Genomic DNA, 17733 nt, shown 5'->3' with positions numbered 1-17733 from the left:
GTAGCGAAGCACAAAAAAACTATGGAATGGACAAACGGACAAAGTGAGTCATAGAGCAGTTGTTCAGTTGTCATGATAAATAATGAAAGATAGAGAATATACAAAGCTTTAAAAAAAGAATTACAACTTTAGAAGCATGTCCGACAGACATACGGACAAAACAATTTATTGACTAGATGCTCATATATCATAGAAATCTTCACTAAAAATTTCAGCTGTCTATCTTCAATAGCAGCTGAGAAAATCACTTTTCCTTTATAGCCTTACGGACTGACTGACTGACTAACAGACAGACAAAAGGAATTATAGAGTGGACAAGGTAAATTGTACTCTACAAGCATAGTATGTCCGTCTGAAAGTCAATCGAAGGTCTTTAAACTGCATATTCCTTATTTCTAGACACTATTCTGTTAAAAATAAAAAATTTCTAATTTTTAAGTAAAGTGCTAATTGTCATGTATTTAAAAGTATGTTCAAATCTGCTCGTTGGTGTAAACCATTTAGGATTGTATGCAAAATTGTAATAAAAAGATAGCCGAAAAAAAAATTAAAAAGGGATAAAACTGTTATGTAAAATATTGATCTAAAAAATACTATTGCAAAACTTTTTTTTATCATTCAAAATTTCCAAGAAATTGATGTCAAAAGATTTTAAAACCTTTTTTATAAAAAAAATTTCTTTTTAACACATATATGTATAATTCACAAATGGAAGGTGTAAAAAATAATTGCAATCCCTTTAGCAAAAATTAAGTTTGGCAAAAAACAGCAAAAATATTATATTAAATTTATACATTTAGTATCCTAACATTAATATGCAGAAGAGGGGTTTAGGATCTACTGCAGTTCACGGTAAAATATTGCTGGTAAGCAATATTTCCAAAAATCTATGAATTTTAAAGGCTGCTAGCTGCCAAACGGCCAAAAGGCTTAAGAAGACCTACAAATAATCTGGAAAAGCCAAGATCCAACTATGCACAGGGAAAGATTCACTGAAGAAAAAACGCCTAAAATAGGTCTTTTTCGCGAATTTCTCTGCACTGCGAGATAATTATCCATTATTGATTTATGGCTATTCCAGACAATTTGTAGGCCTTTTTATGCCGCTTAAAACAGTGTGCTAGCAGCCTTTAAAATTCATAGACTTTTGGAAATATTGCTTACCAGCAATATTTTACCGTGAACTGCAGTAGATCCGGGGTTTATTCACCCCCCTGACAAAATCAATGGGGTTGGATACACCTCCTTAACAAGGGTCTAAACACCCCTGAAATTGAGCTGCACTGGTTTTTTAGCTACATAGTAGTATATCTTTTACTTATACATAGAAAATGAATTATTAGAACGTTCCCTATTACACTCTTTATTCTACTCTTTAGGGATCTTAAGGGATAAGACAATGGACATATTTACATTCCATATTAGATAAAATTACCACTTATATAGATTAAAATTATTGGTAGTGAAGTTTGGATACTGTTAGTTGGAATCAACTAATCAACAAATGTTAAAAGTACCCAAAGTTTTATTAAAACTTTTTGAAAACAAGTATGGTCTTTTTTGGAGGATTTTTTTGTGTTTATAGATGAAAAGCTATAGATTTATGTTTTTCACTTGCATTGATTTTCTCTTCTGCTATTTAAGATATATTGCTGATTTTTTGATGAAGATTATCTGTATTTATTAACAAATATATGCTACCTACTTGACATTCTTTATAATCTTATTCTGTGTTAACACCTATCATATTCGTTTATCTGTCCTACTATCTCAACCCTGATACAAAAATTGCCCCCCTCAAAGTATATCTAATAATGTTTAAAAAATCTAATAGTGTTAATCCTTATATAAAAATTAGAAAGAGTAAATAAATATTAGCAATATTTATTTATAGCATCGTATTATGGACATGTTTCCGCTGTTTTAAAAGCAAAAATTATAAGAATAAAACCAGTTTTGTTAGACTCGTGGGACCGAAAGCCTTTGATAACAAAACTAGTATTAATCTTATGATTTATTTTAATTTTCGTGGGAAATTGTCTGTAATACAATGCTGTACTTGATTTTTCATTGTGGTTGAGAACTGGTTCTAATCCAACGGAAATAAATTGGTTTCGAAGCCAACTGGAAAATATCTAACTTTTCTTGAAGAACTTTGACAAAATAGAATTGGTTGAAAATCTGCAATAATAAGCTAACAGCAAATTAAATTGCACATACATAATAGATATAGTATGTTTAGATCACTATTTCATTAATTAAATCCATTGGAACACAAGAACAATCCGATAATATTATTGGTTATTCATATAATAGGTCAGCTGTAAACATTAAAATTTCTTAGGATAAGATTATGCTTTGGATGCGCTCATATTATTGTATTGGACTTATTTATAAGATTGTCCATCTAGGTAATAAATCTATTTTGAACATATAATAAATGTATCGTATCTATATGTGTAAAGTGCAAATTTTACATTTATATTTGTATATATTATACATCCGTATCTACTCTACAATTTTATAGATTTGTAGTCATGAAATTTAAAAATGGACAATGATTTCAACCTGAGTTGAAATAATCATTCTATTATATAAAGTAGTAAGGTTTTTGGTTTGTACCTCAAGATTTCATAGAACAATTAAGCTTTAGAAGAAGTACTAGCATGACACAGTAATAAATCTATTTTAGACTTGTTTAGAAAATGTAAAATTGTCATGTCTATGCGATAAGTTATGTACATAAGTTAATGTCGGAAGATTTACATTCATAAGGCAAATTATCATAAATGTGAATTCGTGGTGTGATAATTTTATTAAATATTAACATCATCTAGCTCCCAGATAAAATTATCTCAATTAACTCTTTTTATTTGAAATCATAAGTGTTAGAAAATTATTTTACAACCCCCGTAATAAAATTAAATTTTGTGCCCTTGGAAAGTTTATTATTGCAATTTCAATTGTTTAGCCAGTTGGAAAATTTGTAAAAACTTGCATACACTCTAAAAAATTTTATAAATATTTTTTTTATTAGATTGTATGCTGCGTCGGGCATAGGATTTTGCTCAGACAGTGACCAAAAGCACACCCAAAAATTATGTCACCTTCTTACGATTTTTGAAAACCTCTCGAAGCCAAAATCGAGGGGGTTTAGTACTTACATACAACAAAGGGGGGATGTTATTTTATTGTCAGGAGGGTGGTTCCAACCACCTAAACTCCCTTTAAATTTGCCAAAGGGGTGTAACCACCTCCCTTATTATGGGTTACAAACCCCATCTGATTTTGATCGTCTAAAGATTCCTAAAGTCTTGTGTTTAAGCCATAATTGTATCATCAAACATTTAGCAGAATGTAATTTTAAATTGTTGACATGATAATCGCAAAAAATTTTTTTTTATTATTTTTTAATTTAAAATCTACACATTTTTTGGTTGATTTTGAAAGTTTTTTTTTACAGTGAGTTGTAAATAAAAAGCATAGAGCAAAGGGTCACACATCCACCTTTGCATGTTAACACATTTGTGTTGGTCCGGTTCTAGAGTTATCCTGTTTGATATGTACAGTAGGTAAAGTTGTTCAATGTCCTTCAAGATCTTGTAAACTACTACTGCAAAGGGCCACACATCCACCTTTGCATGTTAACATATTTGTGTTGGTCTGGATATAGAGATATACTGTTTATTATTTATAGTAGGTATGGTTGTCCGGTTGTAAGATCTTGGAAACTACTAGTGCAAACGGTCACATCTCTAAATGTAGAAGGTTTTGTCGTACATTAAGATCTTGCTAAACACTGAACCGATTGAATTATCCATATTATGAAGGATTCACTTAATTCCTGGTGTGGCTTTAGGCTATTTTTAGAATTATAAGTCTTAAGAATTTGTATATATGTCCGCCACCGATGCATTATGACTACATGTATAATTATGTATATTGTAATGTGCTGTTATACTAAGCTAACTTAATGTCCATAGGAATGGTCGTTTTTTATAAAACTTTTATTTTCACTTATTAAATATTTTGATACAGCTAGGTATTGGTCAATGTCAGATAAAATGATATTCTTCTGGAAATTATAAATGTATATTGACTTCACTTTAATATAAGGAGAAAGATTACTAATAATTAAGCTCAAACATTAATTGTATTTATAATAAATTAATGTTCAATAAGTGATTTTAATTTATTTGCTGATTAAAATTTTTTAAAGAAAAAAAACAATAACTTTAATTAAGTTTTCTAGTTAAGATGATGGACATAAAGTTATTATCAAATCATTATTCTTTTATCTGGTATTCTTAATGATTTTTGAAGCAAATTTAATTAACTTTAATGAAGTTTTAAGGGAAAATATAAACAAAAGATTGGTACAGATATTATATATTAATTTGTTTATTTTTTTATCAGGGATCTCGAGGGATAAGACAATGGACGTACTAAAGATAATAAACAAAAATCAATATTAACCCTTCTTATTGAAAAATTTACACACAACTAGCTTGAAGCTAATCATCAAAATTTAATAAAAGTGCCCAAAGTTTTGGGACCAATGAATCTTATTTATAAAACTTTGAGTACCAGTGTAGTTTTTAGTCTAGTTTTCCCTGAATTTAATAGATTTTTGAAGCTAGGTTGCGTGACAATTTACATTCTTATTTTTAGTTTTGTATAATAGTAAGACATATTATGCTATATTATAAAACAGCGGTTGAGCCCCAGGCATCTAGGAGTTCAACATAAAAGCCTAAAAGGTATTGGAAGAGCAAAAAAAATTCAACCATAAAATAACAAGTAGCCAAAGGCCCGGGTTAACAAAACTGGTACTAATATCATGATTTTTATTTTAATATTCGTGAAAAATTTGTCTGTAATACGATGCTATTTATAATATTTTAGTATGACTGAGAACCGGTTCTAATCCAGTGGATATTAATCGGTTTCAAAGCCATACTGGAAAAGAGTTTCTCGAAATTTTAAGCTACTTTCAGAAATACTATATTGTACAATAGTTCAATCATAAAAACTTTCTTGAATAAGAACCAAAAATATGTTTAAGACTTTTATTGAAAATATTTTGATGTTTATGTTGCACTTATCAACAATAGGAATATAATAGATATCTAATTAATGACAATTTGACAAAATGTTCAGGTAAAAAAAAATCCTATTTAACAAAGGTTTTGGTAAAATTATAACACGACTAACTATTAACACATTTGGTCCATCCACAAATATTCCCTTCTGAACAGGTTAAAAGCTCCATAAAGTTGTTTTTGTTCCAGGTCAATCTGACAGACATTGAGGATGTCAAGCTGGAGGAGAGGCGGGGATATCTGATTCTGAGTATCCAGGTAGATAAATAGATAGTTAGATAGATAGATAGGCGTTTTTCAGCCCATGGATACTTGAATTATATTGTGTTAAACCTATAGTATTCATTGTTTACTAAAAATAGTTTATTAGTTAATTTTAATACAATGTAATTATCATTTATTAATGTTGATATTAAATGTATAAGTTGTTTTGTACCAATAAATATTTGAATTTGATTTGAGATAGATAGATAGATAGATAGACAGACAGACAGACAGACAGACAGACAGACAGACAGACAGACAGACAGACAGACAGACAGACAGACAGACAGACAGACAGACAGACAGACAGACAGACAGACAGACAGACAGACAGACAGACAGACAGACAGATAGACAGACAGATAGACAGACAGACATACAGAAAGGTAGACAAACAGACATTCAGACAGACAGACACACAGACACAGAGACAGAACCTAAGACAAACCCACACATAGATAGACAGACAGAAAGACAAAAAGACAGACATACAGACAGATAGATAGACAGACACACACATAGATAGACAGACAGACAGACAGATAGACAGACAGACAGACAGATAGATAGACAGTCAGACATACAAGCAGTCAGACAGACAAAATGTCACGTATGGAAAGAAAAACATAGACATACACTGGAAACAAACTTAATTAATTTTTTTTCAGGTTTCCAAAGAGGGTAAAATCTTGTTAAGAAAGACAGACAACATCAGAGAACTTTATAATATTCTCAAAAGACTGAGCGCCGAATCACAAGTAAGTACTTTTAATTTAACATTCACTATAAATAATTAATTATGAATTACTATGAATTACACTGGTACCCAAAGTTTTATAATCCCGTTGTCTTATTGTTAGCTCTAAAACTTTTGGCTTTAATGAATCTAAATTAGTTAGGCCTAAACTACTTACCAGTGTTTTAGCTTATCACACAATAATTTTATTATCTTTAGAGTCGTTAATTTAAAAATTAACTATCATTTTTTCAGGTAAAGATGCGCTCTACTGAAGAGTTCTGGAACCGGCGGAACCTGGCAGAATCAAACGACCTCGAAAACTGGCTGCTCAGCCGCCAAGTGCTTCCACAACAACAGAATAACGGCGGCGTGCGGACGCCAACATCATCTGCCAGCGGCAACCGCCGCAACCGTCGTTCCCGCTCTGAGGAGCGTCCCAAAAATAATCAGTTGTTGCATCATGTGGGCAGCCATCATAATTTGGCGGGAAAAGATATTTTGCGCGGGAACAACAACAACAAGGAGCGCGGCATTGTTGGCAGCGAGAAGGAGTTTAGGATGAGCAAGATGTTGGTGCCAGTTAACAATAGCGAGGATTCGGGTAATTCATCCCTTAATACCTCTACAACGGACAGTCGTAAGTCAAGACGGAATCAAAACAAGTTGATTCATGCCTAATAATCAATTAAAAAGTATTTTTTTTATAATGTACTATATTTTAAGTCTTAGTCAATTGCAATATGTAAATTGAAAAATGAAATTATTGATTTAATAAATGTTTGATTTTAAGATTTTTTCTTTTAATTTAAATATGAAACTAAGATTAATTTATCACAATTTTGGGTTCTTATACCTAAAGAACTTTTTATGTTAATTTTAATGTTTAAATATAGTTTATTTTTTTGGTTACTAAAGTTTATGACATCTTTTATCTTTTCTATTACTATTAAATTTTATTTTGATACAATATAGATTTCCATAATTTTAAATTACCTTTTAATTATTAGAAAATTTTTGTACATATTTTTCATAAATTAAAATTGTATATGTAAATAATATCAAAACTGTATATTTATGTACTATAAATTGTAAATTGTATGCAATTTTGTAAAAAGTTTTATTAAATAAACTTAGAAATGTTTTTCTGTCCTGGTTGTTTTTTTGTTGAAAAAAAAGTTGCTAAACTAAAAAAACCATGGGGGGGGGGTTGGATGAGAAAATTGAGCTATAAAGTAGATGTTCAGTGATCATAAAAAAGAGAGAACAGGATCTTAAATAAGTAACAAATCACGAAACCTTTACATAGGAATGTACAGGGTGCCCGTCGAAAACTGTTTTTTTTTCTAAACGCTTACTACTCCCTTAATATTTGAGCTATCTTAGTAAAATAAAACGTTTTTGGCAGCCTACTACTGACCATTTTATGTGATAATGATGAAAAATCCACAAAATAAACAGGAAAAAATCTACGAGGTAGTACATAAGAGGTTGATTTTATTAAATTTTGACTAGACCAGTTAGAAAATATGAAAGGATATTGACAGGTCAATAGACCAATGAAGTAAGTCATATCCTTGATGCGCATTGATATGGGGAAACGTGTTTGGGGGAACGAAACCGTATTTTAAAACTTTGGGTACTGCAGAGTAACCAACTTACAGTTCAATTTCCTGCTGTCAATTCTGAAAATCAATGATCTATTTAGACAATCTGGCATTTTATAAAAGTGGTCGTTGCTGATATATTATTGACCATAGCTTTAAGTTGACAAGCAACACAGATTTTATTCCAAGAGTCAGAAGATGTAGAAAGTATAGAAGATTAATGTACCAATTGGACCAATAATAACACAGTGTAGCAATAATCCAACCACCTATCTATAATACAAAGTAGAATGATGGCTGTCCGTCTGTCTGTCTGTCCGTCGGCCGTCCCTTAAGATCTCGGTAACCACTGAACCGATTGGATTATACTCTTCAGGGAATATACCTACTGGTCCTGTAGTGGTTTTAGGCTATTTTCTTGGGTGGTGGGACACCCTTAACCCCCCAAAAAACAAAAAAATCCCCCCACCACTTTTTTTAGGTAGGCTGTAGCACTAGGCGTCAGCCTGTAGCAGTGCCTATTTTTTTTAACAAATCTGCACTAGGCATCAGCCTGTAGCAGTGCCTATTTTTTTTTAACAAACTTGCACTAGGCGTCAGCCTGTAGCAGTGCCTATTTTTTAAATAAATCTGCACTAGGCATCAGCCTGTAGCTGTGCCTATTAAAAAAAAAAAAAAATCTATATAGGAGGGTTGACTTCCTTACCTCTTAGGACGAAGACCCTAGAGGCTAAGGGCTAAACCGCTAGTTTATTAGAAATGATACTAAAGGATAATTTTTTTTTCTCATTTATATCGTCAATTATCTTATTGTGGTATATACTAATATGTTACAAAAAAAGAATATATATTTATTATTTTTTTTACAAAAATATTTAGTACAATATTTATTGATTTGATATTTCATGTTCGATTCAAAGTTTTATGGAAAAAATAATATTTTTAAAATCTTTCTTATATTTAAAAGTTTAAGAATAATATTTGAAGGGTTGAATCAATTCACAAATGCAAGGAAATAAATTAACCGGGGGGGGGGGTGGGGGGGGGAGCCAATGGAATGTAAATTACAGTGGTACCCAAAGTTTAATAACCACGTTATCCAGTGGCGTGCGAACCGAAGGGGGCATTTGGGGCAATCGCCCCCCCTAGCGACCAAAACGCCCCCCCTGCCCCCCCCTAGCCACCGCCCCCCCTGCCCCCCCCTAAATGTGGAAAAATGCCCCATTTTGCCCCCCCCCTGGACAACAAAAATGCCCCTTTTTGCCCCCTACCCTACAAAAAGCAAAACTATCCCAGTTTCCAAAAAAAAAGATCAAGAAATACTCATAAAAAAAAATTTTTGGCGCTTCGCGCCAAACAGACAGTTACTATTCATTTAACCTTACCAAATTTTTAATTAGTGTAGAAATTAGGTTATAATCTTTTTTCATTGAACATAACAAACCAGGTAATAGGAAGTATTCTATTTTGTATAATATAGATTTTTACCAAAGAAATTTTGTACATCCCCAATGATGATACACAAAATTACCCCTTATATAGATTACAATTAGTGGATGAAATGTATGGAAACTCGACTTAATTAACCAACCAATCAAAATTTATCAAAAAAAGTTTATCATTTTTTTTTTTATATACCCTTACAAAAAGACATGTTTTTTTATGGCAATTTTCATTAAAAACCCTTAACTAGCTACACTCTATATTCCTAACTTGATAAAATACGCCACTCTTGTTGTCTTTAATTGATTTTAGTTCAAAGGGGGAGTAAAGGGGGGGGGGCGAAAGTGACACTTTTTGAAACCAAAACTAAGAGTCAACAAAGGAACTCAACTAAAAAAAGGGTTACAGGTCTGAGATTTTGCATGGCAGTTGCTTTATAGGGGTACAATATGGAACTGTGAAGAAACGGCGGCGCAACCGCCGAAAACCGCCGTTTCCCGCCGTAATTTTTGTTGCCTTTTCTCGGCGGTTTTCGGCGGTTGCGCCGCCGTTTCTTCACAGTTCCATATTGTACCCCTATAAAGCAACTGCCATGCAAAATGTCAGACCTGTAACTCTTTTTTTAGTTGAGTTCCTTTGACTTTTAGTTTTGGTTTCAAAAAGTGTCACTTTCGCCCCCCCCCCTTTTTTTAGGTGCGCTTCACGCACCGCCCATATAAATGATTGGAAACACCACTTAATCAAAAATTAACATAGTTTTAAAGTGCCATTTAAAGAGGGTAGGATATGTTGATATAACTTTTTAGCTTCTCTATAATTCACTATGGCTGTCAGTACGTAATGCTAAGGGGGAAATGTGATTTTTTCAACTGCAATTAAAGATAGAAGGCTAAAACTTAATGTTAACATTCCCATCATTATGGAGTATAGTTAACTATTAAAAATTCATGGAGGTCGGACTGCTTTTCAGGACGTTTTTGGCTATTTTTGTATCTTTTAAATTTCGGGTATAGTCCCTTTTGTCACATTGCCCTTAAGGTGCATTTCATCGTAATTTCACAGTAGCTTTTCACCTATTTATAGCTCCTGCGGGGCCAATTGCCTAACCCTGCGGGGAAATCACCTGACCTAACTCAACCTAGAATAACCTATTAAAAGCTACTATGAAAATACGACAAAATGCCCCTTCAGAGGCATTGCCACAAAAGAGACTATACCCCAAAGTTTTCCATATTTTTAAGAGATTTTTATATCTGTAGATGAAAGGACAAGTAATTTTTTATATTTTTTACATAGTTCTTTATATCTTTGGTTTTTATGATACGATAAACTTTTTTGTGGATTATAAGATTAAAAAAAAAAAGTTTTTTTCGCTGTTTCGAGCATCCAGTATGTAATTTACTTTGACTGTCATCACACAACATACAGGAAAAAGGATTTGTGACTTTCTATCTAAAATATATATTTATTTCAACAGATGCTCTTTAAATCTACTTGTCTGTTTTCTTATTAATGATTTTTTGTGCTTTGCTACTTAAAGATGTTGTCATCCTTGTTGTCATACAATAAAGAAATATTTAAAATCAGTTTTACATATTAGGTTAATTTTGGTAAATTATTTCTAAAATAAGTGTTTTTATCTCCCCCCCCCAAATTTTTTTTTAATGGGGTTATTCATCCTTCCTGCTGAGATTTTATAACATCCCCTTCCACCCATAAAAAATGTTTTGATGGGGGGGTGGGGGGAAGGTTAAATTATCTTCTGTACTTTTTTTCGAAGATGCTTTCTAGCTCCCTTCCCTTTGGTCATTGCAGGGTGGGGAGAAGGGATGGGGGAGAAGAGATGGGGGGGGAAGAGATGGGGGATATAAATGGGAAATAGGGATGGGGGAAGGGATGGGGAAGAAGGGATAAGGACTAGAAGGCCCATAATCAAATAATCCAACCCCTTAAAACGCCCTTATTTAAAATTAGTATATATAATCAAAATGCCCCCCCCTAAAGCAAAGTGCCCCCCCGGGGCACTTTGATTTAGGGGGGGCAAAATTTTACAAAATCTTCAAAATGCCCCCCCCTAGACAAAGTGCTTCGCACGCCACTGACGTTATCTTATTGGATTTTTGATTGGTTGATTTTAATCTAGTAATCTCCAAATTTTCAACCAATCTTTATCTACAGAGGGAGTTATTTTGTTTATCATCAATTTATCGTGCATTGGCTTATCCTTTACGCTAACATTCAATTGTGAGTAGCAGTGTTGCGGAGCCGGAAGCCGAGGAGCCGCCATATTTTGCTGGTGCCGGAGCCGGAGCCGTAATTTTCGTTAAAAAATAAAGAGGTTTTTTATAAGTTATAATTTGGTAACTCTGTTTTGTCATGTGCAAATGCCCCTATTAAAAATTGAACTTTTAAAACCTTCAAAAGTCAAAAATAGACGTGGGGAAAAAAATATGTCGAGTTTTTTCTTGATTTTATGTCGGAGCCGGAGCCGCACCAAAATCAAACGGCATCGCAACGCTGGTGAGTAGCGAAGCTACTCTGTGATTCCGTTTTCTGTCTGTAATCTAAGTTTAAGTAGGATTTTCTCGGCTACTTTTTTGTTATTATGACCTAGATACTCTAGACCATTGCGTCTCAATTCTACCGTTTAAATTTCTTCTTGTGTATGATTTTTAGTCACATCCCTACAATTGTAAAAATCCTTTAGCATCAATACAAAATATATATTTAAAATTCTAAACATCTAAATAATTTCATGTCAGTTATTGTCATCAGGGATAACAGGGATATTGTGCAAAAAATTGAGATTATTAAATCCAGAAGCGTGCAGAAGGGATTACCAACCTTCCTGAGGGGGTAAATACAGTTCCTTAAACCCACCTAATATAGCCAAAGGGGGGGGGGGGGGAGATTGTCAAGGTAAAAAAAGCTATATCAACCTAAAATTTAAGGGGGTTTGAATAAAAATTTTGAACTATGCGCGTCAATTTATCAATTCATTGACACTTTTAGGACTTTTGAGTAAGTGGTTGGACACCTAGAGGGCTGTATTACCCATGTAATACTAATAATACACCTCTATTGTTGTCTGTAACACGATTGGGTTTAAAATATTGCCACGGTCGTAGCGGTCATGCGTCTTGCGTCATATTGGAAGGGTGACGCAGATCTCAGTTTTCGCCGTTTGATTTACTATTTTTCTCTATAAGATAAAAGAGATGCTTGCTAGATTATCTAATTCGCTATAATATAAAGATAAATTTTTCTCAAATCGCCAAATCTGGGGTCTGAAATTTGCGTCACTCTTTCAACCTGAAAGTAGGGAAGAGAATAAGGGATGCGGTAGAACCGGTTATCATAATATTTTATTTTCTCGACTTTAAGTTAAACTCTATCTGTAACACAGCCCTCTAGATTTTAATTTAAGGAGGGTGTCAAAAAAAGAAATTTTTATCCTACGAATGGATATAGAATAGACGATATTTTTACGGAGGTAAACTTGTCGTCAAATTTTGGTCGCTAACATGGAAATCATTTATTTGTCATATCGTTTATTTAGTAGGTAGGAATGGAATTGGTTATTTTAGCCAGCTAAACGTATTACTTTATTAGAGTACATTATAACATGGTGTAAGATCCAAGTGATAACAAATCCATTATACTACGCAACAAACATACATTTAAAATATTTGAGGGTATTAAATATTAATATTTTGTCTTACTCTTAAAGTTAAGAGCATACTATGATACATCATAAAAAGGAAACAAGGATGACAACATCCATAAAAGCGAAGCTCTGAAACGTTAGGACAAAGGAACGTTTATACTTGTAGTGTGTCAGAACTGAAAAATCAGAGCATAAATGACGAATCAAAATTTTAATTAAATTTGTTGAAAAACTGCTTAAATACAGGATATTGTTTAAGGACATACTTACGTTTTTGGGACTTGATTATAGAGATGTTTCGCTTATAACATTGTACTTTGTTGTCCTAGGAATCAGTATTCCAAAATTAAATTAATCGGATAATTTTATCACATACAAATTAGTTGTTAAAAAAGTAAAAAAATCAACATGTTTAAAATGGACGTTCGGACATTCTGGTAGTGATTATAGAGTTGATAAGCTTTCTAAATCGTACGTACCTAACTATTATACAGGAATCACTATATAAAGTTGAAATCGATAGGACAATTCTAAATTAACGAAAAAAGCTATCCGTTGCAGACGTACGGACGGTCGGACGGACGTACGGACGGACCGACCCTAATTATAGAAAAGCTTCGCTTTTAAAAAGGAAAAAAAGTGAGATACATTAAAAATTAAATACATGATATATAGGGTTAGGATACAGAAAGCCCGACTCAGAAAGCCAGAAATAAACTTTTTGTTTCAAATTTCAGAAATCCCATAAATCTCAAGGCAAATTATTGGGGTTGAAATTTACACTTTAAAAAGGATTTTAAGGGTTGGGGAGGGGGTATATTAGGTAAAGGAAATTGATTTAGAATTGATAAAGATAGTGGACTAAATAATGCCATATCTCCCGGACATACGCCGTCATGCGTCAGGTTGGAAGGGTGACGCAAATTTTAGATCCCAGATTTCGCGATTTGAAAAAAATATCTTTATATTATAGCGAATTAAATAATCTTGCAAGCATCGTTGTTATCTTATAGAGAAAAATAGTAAATCAAATAGCAAAAACTGAGATCTGAAATTTGCGTCACCCTTTTAATATGACGCATGACCGCAACGACCGCGAGACGTGGCATTACTATATCGAGGAAGATGGGGGGGGGGGAGGTAATAAATGTGTCATAAACCCAACTAAGGTCACCGGGCTATATGATAAATAAACTGCAGGGATTTAAGGGGATAAGACAATGGCCTATAAATAAACATACATTCACAATCATGATACATATAATTACCCCTCCTGTAGATTACAATTAGTGTTTTAACCGTTATAACACTCAACTTACTGATATAACCATTAAAAATTCACTTTGTCCCTCAAAGTTGTTGAGCTAACGAATAAGAAAACATTATTACAAAACTTTAGGTACCAGCATAATAAACAGCCCAATGTCCCCTCTCTCCCTGATAAACTGTTTAAGATGGGGAGGAGTTGTATTATAATTCATAACAACCTCACAAAAAGGAGGGAAATTCTAACTGAAGATTATATTGTTTCCTACTATACAAATAGGAATGGTAAAATATTGCAATTACAAGTAAAATAAGACAAAGTGGTTCTTTGAAAATTTATTTAGAATTTGGAAAAAAATTTGCTTTAGCAAGCAATGTTTATAATGGCGTACATATGATTAAGTATTACATTTGTAATACATAGAATAACCCCTCCCGTTTTATAATTCCCAATTTAAGAAATAAACAACAAGGAGGACAATATCTATAAGTAGCAATAATATCCAGAAAAAGGCAGAAACATAGCCCAAAAGATAGAAGAAATAGTGAAGGAAGAGTCAGCAGAATAAAACAAGGATGACAACATCCATAAAAGCAAAGCACCGAAACAGTAGGACAAACAAACATGAACACTTGTATAGTGTCAGAACTGAATAATCACTATATAAATGTATAAGAGTCAGCAAATCTGTAAATAAACTTGTTGAAAAACAGATACAAAAAAAACTTGATACAGGATAATGTTTATGGACATACTTACATTTTCAGGACTTGATTATAGAGTTGCATCGCTTATTACATTATACTTTTTTGTCCCAGGAATCAATATATCAAAAATCAGATCAATCCGATGATTAGAACACATAAAACTTTGTTGATAAAAAGTAAAAAAATCAACATGTTTAAAATGGACTTACGGACATTTTGGTAATGATTATAGAGTTGCTACGCTTTCTAAATCAAACCTAACTACTAAAGGAATCACCATGCAAAATTTGAAATCGATAGGACAATTCTAACATTCCTAAATTAACGAAAAAAGCTATCCGTTACGGACGGACGTACGGACGGACCGACCCTAATTATAGAAAGGCTTCGCTTTTGAAAATACAAAACACAGCATAACATATAGACTGACGGATATAGTGAGTTAAAAAGAAGCTCTGTAATATTGTGAAAAGTTTTCTTTGTTCATTTCCTGTGTAAATTTGGTTTATTTCAGAGCAATACAAACTGACCGACAAATCAAAAACTTTTTTGGAGTAGATTTGCAATGGATGCTCATCTCGGTAAAGATAATATTCAGTCAAAAATTAGCCGTCTATCATGAATAGCAGTAAAGAAATTTCCCCATACTGTTTTAATGGACAAAAAGACAGACAGACAAATGGAGAGATGGAAGGAGATTCTGTAACAGAAAGCAGCTTCGCTATTAAAACAAAGCCTTTATTTCATCTATTAGTATCTTTTAACCATGCATAATATTAACCCTTAACAGTCGGGCCCCTTGCCGCACCTTAATCAGTCGGGGGGGGGGGGGCGTTCAACGCCCCCCCTCATTATCTCAGTTCCTATTAGAGCTAGAGGGCTAAATTTTTTTGTGTAAATCCCCTGTGTTATGGTGAATTTCCGACCTTAAGTAAGTCAAGGTCAATTTCCGCTTCCTTCACCCTTTTATTTAACAACCTTTGTTTTTAGGTCCTTTTTTACTTAAAAATGTCAAACGGCTGTAATTTTTTTATTTTTAAAGCTAGAAGAAATTTTTTTTTGCAGAAAATGTTTATTTTTATTTAAATTTTATAATTGAAATATCAAAACATAAGTTTCAGCGGCCGCAGCTGTACTTGGCAGCTGCCAGCCGCCGCAGTCGGCGGTCGGCGGGAAAACGGTGGCGGATCTTTATGAAATTTTAATACATTATGTAGACATGTAAGAAAAGCTTAAGTTTAAAATTTGAAGTCTCTAAGTCAAAATTTGCGGCCACAGGAGCATTTTAAAGATTTCTGGAGACCTGGAGGATCAGGACCTGCAGGATCATACCTGGAACCTGAAATTGACTTGAACACCTGTATTTAATATGAGGATGTACTACTAGAGGATATTTTAGTATTTTGGTAAGATAAAATGCTTTGTTTAAGTCAAAAACAAATTTTTGTTCTTTACCTGGATGACCCTGCCAGGTTTGCTGGCATCCTGTGCCCGCCAGGATGGAGATATTCAAAAAATTCCAACTCTCAGTTATGTGTCATACCCATACTTAAAAAGTCAAGCAGTTTGGGCTCTTTATCTTTCACACACAGAAAATGAGATAGAAAAAACCGGAAGGGGGGCGTTCAACGCCCCCCCCCCCCCCCGACCGTTAAGGGTTAATATTACAGCTTTTACAACGTTATTGATGAATTAGTAACTTCTGTAACATAGAGCAGCTTTCCTATTAAATCAATGCCTTTATTTCATATTTTATAATCTTTAAACCATGCATAACATTAGTATTGCAGTTTCTACAACAATAAACTGATTTATTAGCGAAGCCACTCTGTAATAAGTCTTTAACAATAAGCAAATTTACTCTATGATCGTTACCTTTAAAGCAACAGTTTTTAAGTGATAAAATAACATTATTTATATGATTATTAGAATACTAATTCCTACCGTTTCAGAGTTTCGCTTTTATGGATGTTGTCATTCTTGTTTTATTTATAGATGTATTAAAACATTTCAATTACTAGCTTAGAAGTTGAAAATATTTTTCTCTTCCTAAAATGCTAGTTTTATGTAGTGGGGAAAATGGATACAATATTGCTAGCTTGCTGATACCCTTGAGGCCTCTAGGAGCACTTGCATTATGGAGTAGGGTTTTTTAACGGGCGGATTCTTTACAGAGGGTGGTATTCTCCCCTTAAATTGTAATAAACCTATGAGAAGCTTCACTATAAAAGAGAACCATAGTTAGCGAGATCCTTCACTTCACACACCATGCAAAGCCACTCATTAATTATAAATTTTTATCCTTTGATTTTCTTGGCTGCTATGCAAGAGCTACGAATGGAATTTTTTTTGTAGAGATTTTCTATACCAATTGGCATCCAACATTTAATTTACTTTATCATTAAAGCCTTCCCTTTTTATGTAATGCATTCAACTTAATCAAAATTAAAATAGTGGACACAAGGATCTTAATGGATAATATAATGGTCAATAAATTGAAGGAAGAATCCCCAAAATACGAGAAAAGTTAGTTAGCGCATCGTATTATAGACAGCTTACCGCTGATATTAAAGAGAAATATCATAAGATTAAAACCAAATTTGTTATTCCCGAGGGGCCAAAGGTCTCGGCTAACAAAACTTGTATTTATTCTATGATTTTAAAAACGAAGCTTTTCTATAATAAGCGTCGGTCCGTCCATCCGTTATGTTTACCTCTTTTCGTTAAATTAGACATATTAGAATTGTCTTCATATTAAACTTTATATGATGATTCCTATACTGTTAGGTATGATCTGGTAGCAAATCTATAATTATTACCAGAAAGTCCGCATGTCTATAAAATATGCTGATTTTTTGACAAAAACATCTTATTTATATACATTTAATATTTTGAATAATTAATCCTAGTACAATATTATTAGCAATGCGTCTCTATAAT

General features: G+C 33.1%; 2 protein-coding genes across 5 annotated transcripts in view; both read left to right on the top strand.

Moving 5' to 3' along the window:
- Nucleotides 1-7246, top strand: part of LOC145331526 (uncharacterized) — a 167294-nt gene extending 160048 nt beyond the window's left edge. Inside the window, exons 9-11 of one of the 2 annotated variants that reach the window (XM_080176223.1) lie at nt 5277-5360; nt 6035-6124; nt 6358-7246. In XM_080176223.1, the coding sequence (XP_080032349.1) occupies nt 5277-5360; nt 6035-6124; nt 6358-6783 (600 nt within the window). In that variant the 3' untranslated portion in view covers nt 6784-7246. The remainder of the gene's footprint in view (nt 1-5276; nt 5361-6034; nt 6125-6357) is intronic. The other variant, XM_080176224.1, reaches the window with a different exon arrangement.
- The window catches only part of LOC145332239 (sorting nexin lst-4-like), a 491682-nt gene that overhangs the window by 225854 nt on the left and 248095 nt on the right, over nt 1-17733 (top strand). The window lies entirely within an intron of this gene.

Source organism: Acartia tonsa, chromosome 11, assembly GCF_053477335.1.
Source record: "Acartia tonsa isolate MP-2025a chromosome 11, ASM5347733v1, whole genome shotgun sequence".
Classification (NCBI taxonomy): domain Eukaryota; kingdom Metazoa; phylum Arthropoda; class Copepoda; order Calanoida; family Acartiidae; genus Acartia; species Acartia tonsa.
Note: the sequence above shows the minus strand (reverse complement) of the source record. Positions and strands in the feature narration are given on the sequence as shown.